The sequence below is a fragment of the Gastrolobium bilobum genome, unplaced genomic scaffold, assembly GCF_033153095.1.
Source record: "Gastrolobium bilobum isolate Gb01-03AN ecotype WA unplaced genomic scaffold, APGP_CSIRO_Gbil_v1 utg65333, whole genome shotgun sequence".
Classification (NCBI taxonomy): Eukaryota; Viridiplantae; Streptophyta; class Magnoliopsida; order Fabales; family Fabaceae; genus Gastrolobium; species Gastrolobium bilobum.
The window spans coordinates 143,029-157,879 of NW_026895673.1; the positions used below are offsets into that span (position 1 = coordinate 143,029).

Here is a 14,851-nt window from a genome sequence, read left to right on the forward strand (position 1 = left end):
AGTGAAATTTTTTGTTGTCATGACTTTGGATTTTGGAAATATGTTAGGATGGATTCGTGAGTTGTTGGATGATTGTATGTTGATATAATGAGATTGTATGAGGTGTGGAATGATTAAAATTGAGTGAGAATCCTTTGAAAATTCCAAGTGATAATTCGGCCATATAGAGAGTTTTGAGGAATTGAGGTCGTTTGCATTGCTTGCTTGATGTGTCAAGTGTTAAATGGTATTTAAATGAGTTGTGTGGTGGTTGGAAAGAGAAAGAATCAATAAAAAATAACAAATGGTGTTAAGGGTCATAAAGAAACATAGAGTGAATTATTATGCAAAACGATGCTTAAAAGACGTAAAACGGAAAAACGGCACTTGGATTAGCCTCTTGGCAACCTAAGGATATGTAATAAAATGAGAAAGAAAATTTAGAAAAATAAATTTGGATTTATTCCTTGTTTGGCCGAACCACCTAGTGTAGGTGTAGGATTTTGACGTTTTTCGCGTTTTGATGGAATTGCCGTGTGCTGACGCTTCGTACATGGATGTTGTAGGTTGTCGTACGTCGATTTGAACCCCGAACCGTGAGTCGGAGGATTACCCTTGGTCCTGGACCAAGTGGAGTGAGGTAAGTGGTTGGATCAAAGCATGTATAATTGTAAATTGGCATGTGTTGTATGAGTTCTTGAGTAATTGGGAACGTCCTATGTGTAGGCGTTCTGTTGAGTAACAAACTTGGAACCTAAGCTGCGGTGGAGCTAAGTGGAGTAACATATTGAGGTAACCTCTTGGTACTGGGGCTTGTTCCCCTTGTGTGTTCCTCATACCCGTTGAGGGTGATGGTACGAAGTGTATATGAGTAGTGTAGAACAGCATGAGCATGCATGTAGCATTTTCTGGCCAGTAGACAGTGTAGCCTTCGGGCAGTGCGGACTTCCACTGGATAGGTCTCCGAGAGGGAGTTCCAGTTGACCTAGGGTCGTGGTGTGTCATCCGGGTAGGAGCACACTAGGAAGTCTCGGGTGTATATAGATGGAAGGGGTACCTTGGTTGTGGTTCTTGGAACACGCCTTGGATGAGACCCGTAGGCTTATATATGCCGAGGACGTTGCGTGGTATTGGTAGCTACCATCCCACTTCGTCGTATTTTGTATCTTGATATTCCCCAGTTTCTCTAAATCTCTTGTTATATCCCGTTTTGAGAGATGTTGTTTTATATTATTTATATGCATCGAAGTGAACCATTGGGCGGAGTTTTCTCCAAAACCTCTGGGTTACTGAGATATATCCGTATATCTCACCCCGTCTTGGGGGCTTTATTTCAGGAGGTAACAGTGGCATTGGAGCAGCGGGCAAGAGGCTCGTAGGATGACTAGTGGGAGCACCTTTACTATTTTGCATTTTGTTGGCCATGTGGCCTAGGCTAGACTTAGGGCATGAACATCTCATATGTATGTAGGATGAGTCTCATAGCCATATTGTTCATGTCATTTTGCCTAAGTCTAGTTGTATATGTCATTTGAGTTTTTATGTTTGAAGTTGTAAATTCAAGTTATGAAGTTGTAAGTTGTACTTTAAAGTTTGAAGTTGTAAATTGTAACATGTAAGTTAAATGTTGTATTGTAACAATGATGCATGATGTACTATGATGGAAGGGCTTTAGGCCTATTTTAGGTTTATGATTACTTGTATGTTGAGAATTTGCATGAAAATGAACTTTGGTGATTGAAACAAGTTAAGGATTATAAAGTGAGCTATATTGTGTAATAAATATAAACTGAGTTGGGTTGTAAGTGTCCCAAGGCATTGTTGGTCCTTGTGTGTGCCACCCATTGGATTATTAGGTACATTTGAGGTACTAGTGATCATTTGCAAATTTGGGAATTTTAGGAAAAACAAAGGAAACTCTGGCGAATTTTCTGTAGAATTGGCAAATTTTAGACGAACTTCGGGAGAGCATATCTCCCTCCATAGAGGTCCGATAGGGACGTGCCATACGCCATTTTAAAGCTTGAGATGTCCCCTACATTGTGTCAAAATATTAGAATATTCTGGGTTGCACGAAGGCCTGTAGAAGCCAGTGAAAACTGACTGTCCAGAACCCTCTTATGCAGGGGCTGTTTCTGGCAGTTTTTGGAAAATTAATTCCTGCTTCGTTTCTCAGTCAAATTAAGCGTATGATATATCAAATTGAAGATTGAGGTGTCTAGTTTGTAGCATAAAAATTTGAGAGCAATTGTATGAGTTTATTCTCTGCAGTAATTCGTGGAGTGAGTGTAGTTTTGAGCTGTTTTGGGGTTGGTTGGCAGTTTTGCTTGTCCAACTTCAAACGGCGATAACCGGAGCAAACGAGCTCTGATTAAAGCGTGTGATAGCTTTTTAGAAATGTAATTAAGTAAGAAAAAAAGATAACTAGATAGAAAGATCTGGTTTGGTACGGTGTGTTCGCAGAAAAATAATTAGTGAACCATGTTCAAATAGGTAAAAGCGTAAAATTGCGAAATTGGCTAAGTGGGTTTATGGGGACCCCTTAGTGACTTATAATAAGTAAAGTAAGAAATAAAAATAGTTAAAATAAGTATTCCGCAAGAGTTTACAGTTATGGTCACAACTTTTAATTATTACGCTTTTTATTGTTTTAAATGCTCGCGTAATAATCGGAAAAAGTTTATTCGCATTTTTATAAATGAATTGCTGTGATTGTAACTGCGCTTAATATCATAATTAATGTTAACAATACCGGTGTACAACGGGCTGTTACATTCAACTTGTTTAATGTGTACTTTAAGAGACTTAATCATTTATAAACATTCTCCTACTATATACTTGAGTTGAGGGTAGTGAGACCCTAGTAAAAATGTTGCTCATATCCATAGAATTTGAGTGAAAGTGTAAGGTGTTCAAAAACCAAAATATTGGAGGTTGTAATGGTTTGTTCATACACCCTTGAAGCTTGATCAATAGTGGAATTAAAGGCTGGATGTAGGTCACGATAGTTGTGACTGAACCAGGATAAATGGAGTTTGCACTTTCTCTAAATCTTTATCTCTTTACATAAATATTGTTTGCATACTTGAGCATATTTAGATTTAGATTTATTGCTTATTATTTGCTTGCCTTATTTTCCATTCATCACACTTTACTTGTCTTAAATCATAGAATCTCAAGAAATTTGTTTTCAAAAAGGAAAGTGTGGCATTTTATGAAAATATTTTTAAAACTCAATTCACCCCCTCTTGAGTTTTGAGGCCACTTGTCCAATAGAACATTGCTATTATTTTGTATTTGAGAATTACATTTTTTGGTAAATGTATGTATAGTTCAATACAATTATGTATTTCTTTTATTTCAGTGTAAATATTCCCATAAAGCATAATGTTACAGATATTTATCATGAGACTCCCTCATTGTAGGTTTTTTTTATGGTTGATATTTGCCATGATAATTCTCCATTCAATAATGAAAAACTGAATACAACATTGATATTTATATCAGTTGTCTAAGATAGTCAAAGCGGAAAAGTAAAAAACTAACTAATCTATAGTAACAAACTAACTAAGCAATTGTTACAACAAAAAATAAAAAGAAGTTACATCTCCATATATTTTATATACACCTGCAAATAAGATAAATATCAACTGAGTTAATCTCATTAATAACACCTCCTCAAGTTAGGAGGTGGATGTCATGCATGCCCAACCTAGAAAGCAGATTGAGAAATGGCATAAGATGAAGAGGCTTCGTCAGGATACCTGTCAACTGAGATAAGGAGAAAATAGGTAGTAAGAGAATAAGACCTGATTGAATATTCTTATAAAAATTATGGCAGTCTATCTCTATATATTTACTTCGCTCGTGAAACGTAGGATTATAGGCAAGGTAGATAGCGGATAGATTATCACAAAACACTGAAATGGGTTGAGTGAGAGGCATGCAAAAATTAGTAAGAAGAAATGAAAACCACTAAAGGTCACAAGTCAGTTCAGCCAAGGCGCAGAATTCTACATCCAAAGAAGACCTTGACACCATCCGTTGTTTCTTCGATCTCTAGGAATTAAGTTAGGAACCAAGAAAGACACAGAACCCGGAGATTGAATGTTGAGAATCAAGATCATAACCCTAAACAAAATTAGCAAAACTAATAGGAGCAATAGTGTTCCAAGTGCGAAAGTATGAACAAGAGTGTTCTGAGTGCAAAAGAAGAGACCCTTTGAAGGATAACCCTTTATTACTAATTTATTTGTATTATTTTTTTGACAGACTAGGTAAATGGCCTATAATTCACATGCAATGAATAATGTTGATGTTCAAGGTCAAGAACCACCAATGCAAGATGCAGATACATGCACTACAAATAAGAGGCAAAAAACATCAAAGGAGTGGGATGACTTTCATGAACTGGAATCCTCAATGTCGGGCCAAAGGCTGTATGCAACCATTATAAATCCAAATTTGCACGTGGTGGACCAGGAGCAAGCACAAGCCATCTAAAGAGGCATTTAACAAGTTGCTTAAAAAAAAAATTGGCCCAATCTGGAAAGAAGGAAACCACTCAAACCACTCTTTCATTTCAGCCATCAGATTCTGCAGTGAACCCTTTCCTTTCACCTACAGGAAAGTGTTCCAATGAAAAAATGAGAGAAGCTATTGCTACTGCTATTATGGTTCATGAGAATACTTTTAGATTTGTTGAGGATACTGCCTAGAGGTGGGTGTTTCAGTGTGCAAATCCTGATTTTGAGAAAGTATCACATCATACAATAAAAAATGATTGCATTGGATTATATGAGGATGAAAAAAATCGCTAAAGGCTCAATTGATGGGTGTGAACAAGATTAGCATCACCACTGATATGTGGAAGTGTAACCACCAAATAGCTGAATACATGGTGATCATTGGCCATTTCATTGATTCAGAATGGAAATTACAAAAAAATACTTTTGAATTTTGTGAAAGTGCCACCTCCAAGGCGTCGAGTCGATGTTGCAGATGCAATTCTTAAATGTCTACAATTATGGGGAATCAAAAATAAGGTGTCTGTGGACAATGTTGCCTACAATGATGTATGCATAAGAACTATGAAAAGCACTTTGTCAAGAAATACTAAATTAGTTCTTGGTGGGGAATTATTTCATGTGCGTTGTTGTGCACATATATTGAATTTGTTAGTGCAACACGATCCTACTCAGATTAAAGACATCATTGAGAATGTTAGAGAAAGTGTCAAATATGTTAATCATTCTGACTCAAGATTAAAGACTTTCTGTGACATTGTTAAGCAAATGGGTATAAAACAAAGAAAGCTAGTGATTGATTGTCCCACTAGATGGAATTCTACCTATGAAATGTTGAATATTGCTTCAAGATTTAAAGATTTTTTTCGAGAATACAAGGAAAGAGACCGGCACTATAATTGTTTGTCGTCTACTGAAGAGTGGGAAAAGGTTGATAAGGTATGCCATTTATTAAAAGTTTTATCTTATGATACTAATATCATATCAGGTAGTGATTATCCTACAACAAACTTATATCTTCCGAAAGTTTATATGGTCAAAGTAGTGATTGATAAAGCAGCTGAAGATAGTTTTGATTTTATGAGAGGAATGACAAGGTTTATGAAAGATAAATTTGATAAATATTGGGGGGAATGCAATTTGTTGATGGCCATTGCTAATGTTTTGGACCCAAGGTGTAAATTAGAAATGGTGAGCCTTTGTTTCCCATTTATTTACAAATCAGAATTTGATGCCAAAGTTAACATAGAAAAGGTGCGTCAAGCTTTAGAAGACATTTACAATGATTATTTGCAAGAATCTTCCTCTAATATAGATGTCAGAACTAGGGTGGAAGGATCTTCCTCTTCTACTCCCTCAACTGAAGTTTCACACAATTTTGAATCTGGGTTTGCTCAACTCATGAGCATGAACATGCAAGGGAATCTACTCATTCAGTTAAGTCACAACTGAAATGTTATCTTGAAGAGAATGTTTATAAAAGTGAGGATAATTCTCATCTTTCATTTGATGCCTTGGAATGGTGGAAGAGCAATAACATGAAGTATAAGATTTTATCAAATATGGCAAAAGATATATTAGTAATACCAGTCTCTATAGTTGCATCTGAATCGACATTTAGTGCTGGAGGAAGAGCCATTTATGCTTATCGGGCAAGTTTGGCAGAAAATTCGGTTCAAGCATTAATTTGCGTGCAGATTGATTACATAATAAGTATGTCATAAAGAAAAAACAGAAGGTATTAATTTACTTAATTTAAATTTTTTATATCTTATGATATTATAATTGAGTGTCAAAATAATCTGACTTTTTTTTGTTTTTTATGTATGAGGAGGCAACATCGCAAAATATTAAAGTGTTGATATGAGTACATTAAATTGTTTACGTAGAATTTGTAGTATTTTGTTCTTTTGGATATGCAGAATTTGGTATTACTTTAGTATTAAATCTTTGTAGCATAAGAGTAAAATTTTTTCTGCGAAAATTTAAATTATACATATACTTTCTACTAAAATAATATACATACACTTTCTAGTACACACACATATATATATTATAGGGGAGAGAGGAATTTATTTATTTTTTTATATACAAAATCTAATTACCTAGTTGAGGTGAGTCGATCCCGTCGTCCTGAGTTGGCCCATCGGGCATCCTCATAAGTTTCAACTCTTTGAGCTGATTATGAGACAAATCCCGAGTCGGGACTTAGTCACAATTAAAGCTCTTCGTCCTCTCCCAAAAAATATATTTGATGAAAATCGAACCTAGAATTTCTCCACACTTTAATCAATTGTGTTGCCAACTAAGTTATATTTTTTATTGGATAAAAGAATTTATTTAAATGGTATTAAGAACGGATGCACAAAGAATGGCAAAAAAATTAATTTAATGTTTTTAATAAAATAATTACGTATTTATTACAATTTTGAAAATAATTACGGATCTATTACACAATGTGACACCCCTTTTGGGCGTCACATGTGACGCCCCATTGGGGAAGACGCCCCAATGAGGCGTCACTCATCATGTGTTGACACGTGCCATTTTTTTTTTCAGAAAAAATTTAATTTAATCATAAAACTTTTGAAGGCCATAACTTTTGACTCAAGTATCCAAATCAGGTAGTTCTTTTTTTGATTCCACATAACTTTACGAGATCTACGCAATGACATCTCATTTCATATAATTTATTTCTCACAATTTTTTTTTTAATTTGCAAGAATGGTATTATAAGAGCGGTTAAACCCAGAAGCCTCTGAGTTCTGGATTTGTGATTTAATATAAAAAAATAAAGAAAATTTTGATTTGTGATTTAAATTTTTTTTATAATAACAAAAATTTGGTTTGTGATTTAAATTAAAATTAAAATTAAAAATTATTATTAAAAAGGAAAACAAAATAAAGATTTGGTTTATGATTTAAACTAAAAAATCAATTTGAAAAATCTGTAGAAATAAAGAAAATAATTAAATAAATATTCTAAATCTCTAAAGAAGAAATTAATGATTAATGCTATAAGCTTATGAGCTATTATTCGGGGTCTGAAATTAATGATGACTTATGAATGTTTTTCAAAAATAAAATTACCTAAATTAGGCGTGATTGCCTCTTGATTGAAACCCAATTTAGATGTGATTGGTGACGTGTCAGGTGTTGACACGCGTTGACACGTGTCACATTTTTAAACTTAGAAGCCTCTGATTTATGCGTTTGTGATTTAATATAAAAATGAATCAAGATTTGATGTGTGATTTAAATTAAAAAAATAAATTTTTTATTTTTATTACAAAAAAAATTGATTTGTGATTTAAATTAAAAGTAACAATTATTATTAAATAGGAAAACAAAATAAAGATTTGATTTGTGATTTAAAATCAAAAATCAATTTGAAAAATCTGTATTAATAAAAAAATAATTAAATAAATATTCTAAATCTCTAAGGAAAAAGGATTACCTGATTTAAATTTAAATAATGTTTGTGAGAAATAAAATATAGGGTTCGCTTTTTCTGCAGCTACTGCAGCTAAGTTATCTGCAGTAAGTCAATACGACGTCGGTTTGGGACGGAAATCATAGTATTTTTGTAATTTTAATTTATTTTAGGGTTATAATAGTCTTTATATTTATAATTTTTTATGATTTTAATACCAAAACGACGTCGTTTTGGAAATAAATGCAGATAACTTCTTTGCATTAATTGCGGAAACATTTTTCCCTAAAATATATCAAATGAGATGTCATTGCGTAGATCTCAAAAAGTTATGTGGAATCAAAAAAAGAATTACCTGATTTGGATACCCGAGTCAAAAGTTATGGGCTTCAAAATTTTTATGATTAAATTATTTTTTTTTTTGAAAAGAAAATGACACGTGTCAATATCGGATGAAAGACATCCTTTTAAGGTGAGACGCCTCAATGGGGCGTCACATTGTGCAATAGAACTATAATTATTCTCAAAACTGTAATAAATGCGTAATTATTTTATTAAAAAACATTAAATTAATTTTTTTACCCAAAAAAAATCAGTGAGCCATGGGCCCATGACCATGAGCCTCGATCTCAGCAACTATGAACATCTCTCTTTGGGCCTAAATACATGGGCCTATTAATTCAAAAAATATGAGTCTTAAAAGGCCACATTACACAGGATAGCTGGACTGCAAAAATGTTAGTCACAATAGCCATGCCATTAAATTAAAAAGGGAAAGAGTGAGAAAGAAAAACTCCATTTTACAGCTCACACTTTCTCTGTGCAGCACACAGATTTAATACATAATAGGCACAATATCACGAGTAAAAGTGTAAAACAACAAATTCTGCGTTACATTACAATGCTTTGTGGGGTTTTATTAAATCTTTATTCATTTATTTTTAATCTTTGTTAAGTGGTTTTACCGGGAGAAAAGAAAAGAAAAGAAAAGAAAAGAAAAAAGAAATAAAATAAAAGGGGAAGAAGGGTGGGGAGAGTGAGTGCGAGGCCCGCTCACAATTTTGGCATCAAATTTTGAAAACCACCTACACTTTCACTCACTAGCGCGCTTCTCCTCCAAACTTCAATTTCATTTCGCGATTCACCTTTCTCTCTCTTCTAAACCCCAATCACAATCACTTGATTCGATTCCTTCCAATTCTAGGGTTTCTTTACCTACTAGGGTTCCCAATTCATTTCTTCATTTCATTTTCTTTCCCCCAAACATGGCTACAGAAACCCTAGAAGATAACAAGCCTCCCTTCCAAGACAAAGACGACGACCATGCACCTCCCAAACCCCTACAGAACAAGCAAGCAAACGAAGCTGCAGAAGAACCCAAACCAGAAGAAGAAGGAGAAGCGGAGCGAGATACGGTAATTTCTCAGAAAGATGCTCCCTCGGAAGTTGCGAAATCCGAGGATAAGAATGTCGACGAGGAGGAAACAGGAGCAGGCAGTGAGGTAGAAGCGGAAGCGGAAGAGAAGGGAGAGGCCAACGAACACGACGACGCCGAGAAAGACGACGAGGAAGAGGTGGAGAAAGACGAGGAGGAGGAAGAAGAGAAGGACGAAGAGGAAGATGAGAAGGAAGAAGCTGAAGAGAGTGAGAAAACCACTAAGGCAAAGGGGCGTCGAAAGAAGAAAGAAAAGGGAAGTAAGAAAGAAGCAGCATCAGAGAAAAAAGGTGGAAAGGATCCAGTTACGCCGGTGAGTGAGAGGCCAACGAGGGAGAGGAAAACGGTGGAGCGTTACTCAATACCCTCGCCTGCTAAGTCTAGTAGGTCCTCAGCGAGTAAAGGTTTGACAATTGAAAAGGTATATCCTTTTATTTTTTTATTTTTTTATTTTTTTTTGAGTTATTCTCTTGTTTGGGTGTGTTTTTGAGGACTGAAGCGAAGTGTCTGTGTTTTTGTTTCCAGGGACGTGGTACGCAGCTTAAGGATATCCCAAACGGTGCGTTTAGTTGCATTACTTAATTACTCTATCATTTTCACCCTGTTGTTGTTTTGGTTGTTGTAGCCTGGCTTATGATTTGTGGGATCGCTTGTGTTTTTCTGGTGATGCATTCTACCTGCTCTGGATTTCCTTGTTTACATTGATGTCTTGAATATTTGTAATTGAAAACCTGAATTTTACTTGCTAATAACTTATAGATCAAGTAAATGTGAGTTTTTATTTGAGGCATCCCATGATTAGTTTAGGAGTTTGAGCATTTGCATGTTAAAGTGCTGTCGTTGATTACTTCTAGTTGTTTGTATTTCTCTCTCTGCTCCTTCCCTTTCCAATATGTTTAAATTCCATGTTGTCTGATTTCATTCCAGAAGCTGGTCTTGACTCTTGATTGTGGCAGAGAGAATATAAATCAATTGAATAATTTCCTGAAAGAAGCTTTCAAGATTGTTATTAGTTTCCTAGTTTTTTCTTGCTTTCCAACATATAGCATCCTTTGGTTGAAATCTCTTACTTGTTGTTTGTGTATTTTTTTCTTTTTTTTTTGTTAGTATTTGTTCTGTAAGTTGTAGATTTTAATCGTCTCTGTTGTTATTAAATTTGCTTCATTGGTTGTCATACTGGTTAGGTGGTTGAAACTTAACACTATGAGTTGGATCTATCATTTAGCATGCAATATTGGTTTGATATTGGTGGCCGTAAAATATTATCTTTGCTGATTTCCAAATTGATAGTTTACTTTTATTTGTCTGTTTTATAGATCAATGTTGTCCAATCAAGTTATTTATGTATAAACTGTTTCAGTGGCTTTCAAGTTGTCAAAGAGAAAACCAGATGAAAACCTGCATATGCTTCATAGCTTACTGTTTGGGAAGAAAACAAAGGTGACACACCAATTTAGTTCCTTAGATTGTTTTTGATGACTTCTTGTTCATGGTTTTGTTTTTGTCACTTAAGGGTGCGTGAACCCTCTAACACCATGGTTGTTCTCGAGTGGTGTGCAGGCACACAATTTAAAGAGAAATATAGGGCAGTTTTCTGGTTATGTGTGGACTGAAAATGAGGTACTGTTGTGTTAGTTACTGTACTATGCTTGCCTTCTTTTCTTAACTGTGCAGATGAATCTTCATGGGTTTTTGTCCATGTTAAAAAATTGAGTCTCTGCGGCTGTAATTAACGTGCAGTTAAAAATTCATGACTTTATATAATCTTGCAGGAAAAACAGAGGGCCAAGGTAAAGGAGAGGATTGACAAATGTGTGAAAGAAAAGTTGATGGACTTCTGTGATATTCTTAATATTCCAATAAACAAAACCAACGTGAAGAAGGTAGGTATTGATATAATTTTTTTCCATTTTGGTAGGGAATTTGAGTGATTTTTTACAATAAATTATTTAATGATACATGCTTTCAGGAGGAACTGTCTGCAAAGTTGTTGGAGTTTTTGGAGTCCCCTCATGCTACAACTGATGTTCTGCTTGCTGATAAAGAGCAGGTTTGTTATTTCTTGATTAATTTTAGATGGGTTAGGATCAATTGACACTTTTTTGAGTTGTAACAAAAATAATCTACATTGTTGAATAACATTTCATTTGTTGAAATTAAAGGCACCCCTCACCCAGATCATTCTTTGAAATTGTTTTAGTCCAACCAAGTATTCTAAAACTAGCAAATTATATACATTGCAAACATAAAAGAAAATCAACCAAATGATGGAATACTTCTTGGTGTTCAATCCTTGTATTTGACATGCAAGGTTGGTATGACAACCATAATTTAACAGTTGATCAGAGAAAATTACTTTATATGAAGTAATTATTTGAGTTGTATTAGATTCAATGGATCCTGGCCCATTGTATAAATATGCTGTTTTTTCCCTTTATACATGTATATATATTCATCTTAGCGTGGTTCATTTTTGAAGCTTTTTCTATGTTAACAGAAAGGTAAAAAGCGAACCAGAAAGGCAACCCCTAGTAAATCTCCTGGGGAAGCATCTATGGAAACACCTGCCAAGGTATTTTTGTCATTACTATATTCTGACTTCTTTTGGGCTTGCTGTGTATCTGTTATGCACAAAACTTTGATGGCCAATCTCTTGGATTAAAACTGGAATATGAATGTTTCATTCAAGGGTATGAAATCGTAATTCAAATTGTGAAATGCCAAGATAATTTTTGAATGAAAATCATAAATCATGTCATATCATTAAATGGTATGAAATCTCATCCATTTATACATGCATTGCGCGACTCAGAGATCGTTGGCTTGCTTAATCATATCAAATCATTTGATTCGTATCACAGTTAATTCTAGCAAATATGGTTTCAATCTTCAAGTTGCATGTGGTGATCTGTTTTTGGTGATGATTTTTCTTCTTTCTAATCTTCACTTGTTTGAATATTTGTTCTATAGTTTGACTTTGGTAACGGTGTATTATGGTAATTTTCATTGTTAATTGTGATTGTGGAGGTGAACATTGAATAGATGTGTCATCCCATGATAATTATTTCACAATATCTTACCTTATTAGCTGGTTATGTTTAGTGTTGGTAGTTTGTTTCTAAAGTTGTGGATGCTATTCAGTGTTAAGATATTACATCTATTCTGCCATTGGTTCATACCGACCTGTAACATGGGTTTCACCTTTTCCAGTTAGCAAAAAATTCTTTGTAAAGCGGTAACAATTAGAAGTTTCAGTAATGCTTGTTTAAATCTAATAATTGAGTCCATTACTTGTAATATACTGTTTAATTTTCCTAGCAAAAGTAAAAATGTTCCTTTCGATTTTTAAAGCAGTTGGAAATTCAAATTATGAATTTCATGGATTGTTGAACATTGTGCTTGTAGTTCAGTAACATTAGTTTATTCTATTTATTAGGGAGGTGAAATTTTTGTTTAAGTTTCATACTTAAAGGTGAAGCTGTTGTTAATTGCTGGTTGCATTTGTTAAAGAGTATCTCTTTATAGATACTCTAGTTCCCGGTGCTTTGTGTCTGCAGTTTGCTTCGGCTGCTAGAATTTGGAATTTAGTGAATCAAGCATTGATTATTGTCATTTGGTGGTTGTTAGAGTTGTTCTTATAGTGCTGACTCCAATTTTGCATTTAGATAAATGAGTCTTGATCTCTTGTTAAGCTGTTGTATACGGTCAGTTGTGAAAGCAAAGACACCTTCTAAGCTTTTCATCTGGATATGTATATTCTTTTGCTGGATTGAATTCAATTACAACCATGTTTATTACAGTGCATTATTAGTTACTGTTTTTTGTTCAAATTCTTCCTTTTATTTTATGTGGAAGGTTTGGGTGGTAAATTTGCTTATTCTACAATGCTTCAAATGTTTTTATTCTTTTTAATTGCTTTCATATATTTTGTCTTGCTTTAGAAGCAAAAGCAAACTTCACAATCTGGGAAAAAGCGAAAGCAGTCTTCTGATGTTGAGGAGGATGATAAAGCTGAACTTTCGGATGCAAAAGATGAGTCTCAGGAAGATGAAGATGTTGCGGTGCCAAAATATGTAAGTGATGATGAGGAAAGTAAATCAGAGGAAGAGGAGGATAAATCAAAGGCTCACAAGCATACTTCCAAAAAGATTGTGAAGGAGGGCTCAGTGGCCAAAGCTGGAGATGGAACCACATCTGTCAAGAAGACCTCTGCAAAAGCTACCAAGAGCAGTGAAAAAACTCCTAAAAAATCAAGTTCAAAAAAGATTGTTACTGACCATGACAGTGCTTCTGCCTCCGTTTCTAAGTCAAAGCAAACTGCATCCAAGAAACAGAAAACTGTCAGAGAAAAGGAGAACACTAAGGGAAAGACTGCAAGCAAAAAACAAACAGACAAGTCCTCAAAGGCTTTGGTTAAGGATCAAGGTGCTTTGACTGCACTCCCCCTCTTTATTTGTGACGATATCCTGTGTAGTACTTAATCTAGTGTTATTTGTAATAGTCTGCTGGTTGCTCAAAAGTTATCTTTTTGAACTTTTGCTTGACTAATGTTATCAAACTGTCCCGTAAAATCTTTCCCTCTAATAATATGTTGTTGCATTTGAACAGGTTGCATAAAAAACTTTTATTATTTTATTAAGTATGCTCGTGTCCCCTTATTTTTTTTTATCCTTATCCATTCCATTCTCATGCCAATGGTAGGGAAAGGTAAAAGTAGTAAGAAGGCCAAGCCAGAACCTAGTAGGGAGGACATGCATGCAGTAGTTGTTGATATTCTGAAGGAAGTAGATTTCAATACTGTAAGTAATGCTTTTATGTAGCAATTCATGTTTAGCCTGAATGTTTGGAGTTTTCTAATTTTACTTGTTTAATATTTTGTGCTTCCCTTGATGCAGGCAACTTTGTCTGATATCCTCAGGCAACTTGGTATGGCCTTTTTCTTGACAAAATTCTCTCCCTGAAAAAGAAGGCAAATGGTTTCTTGAACTTAGCTATTTTGTAATGAATGTTGACAGGTACTCACTTTGGTGTGGATTTAATGCATAGAAAAGCTGAGGTGAAGGATATAATTACAGATGTAATTAATAACATGTCTGATGAGGAAGGAGAGGAAGCTGAGAATGATGGTGATGGCGATGCAGATAAAGATGAAGATGATGGGGATGGTGATGATGATGCGTGATTTTTATTGGGCAAATAATTTTCGATCTGTGCAGAAGTTAGAGGCATGTGGGTCGTTCAGTAGTTAGATTTTGTCTTAGTGATTCTCCTGTCAGCTGTCTCCGGATTAAGCTATGGTAGATATTTGGTTGTGTCCTTTTTCGTGATAGATGCTCTAAACTAGGTTTGTACTTTGTACCATATTAGATTTAACCCGCTCCTCTGTATTACTGATGTGACCTTTTATTTCCCATTGAATAGTTTGTTTATTTACCTGCCTGTAAACACTATTGCCTTCTAATTTAGATCAATGTTCTT

At 34.7% G+C, this 14,851-nt stretch overlaps 2 protein-coding genes across 3 annotated transcripts; both read left to right on the plus strand.

Moving 5' to 3' along the window:
- Positions 1–5,069: 5,069 nt before the first annotated feature.
- LOC133289076 (zinc finger BED domain-containing protein RICESLEEPER 2-like) lies at positions 5,070–5,957 on the plus strand. Its single transcript, XM_061486946.1, has one exon. The coding sequence runs from the start codon at positions 5,070–5,072 to the stop codon at positions 5,955–5,957; it is 888 nt and encodes a 295-aa protein (XP_061342930.1).
- A 3,015-nt stretch (positions 5,958–8,972) lies between these two features.
- On the plus strand, positions 8,973–14,844 carry LOC133289013 (DEK domain-containing chromatin-associated protein 1-like). 2 transcript variants are annotated; one of them, XM_061486873.1, is made up of 12 exons: positions 8,973–9,582; positions 9,679–9,794; positions 9,899–9,932; positions 10,734–10,813; positions 10,934–10,993; positions 11,146–11,256; positions 11,343–11,423; positions 11,871–11,945; positions 13,315–13,798; positions 14,075–14,172; positions 14,269–14,299; positions 14,389–14,844. In XM_061486873.1, the coding sequence occupies exons 1-12, from the start codon at positions 9,204–9,206 to the stop codon at positions 14,553–14,555; spliced, it is 1,716 nt and encodes a 571-aa protein (XP_061342857.1). In that variant the 5' UTR covers positions 8,973–9,203; the 3' UTR covers positions 14,556–14,844. The 2 variants fall into 2 exon arrangements, with proteins under 2 accessions (XP_061342857.1, XP_061342849.1); XM_061486865.1 differs by having other exon boundaries at positions 8,973–9,794.
- The last annotated feature ends 7 nt before the right edge of the window (positions 14,845–14,851 follow it).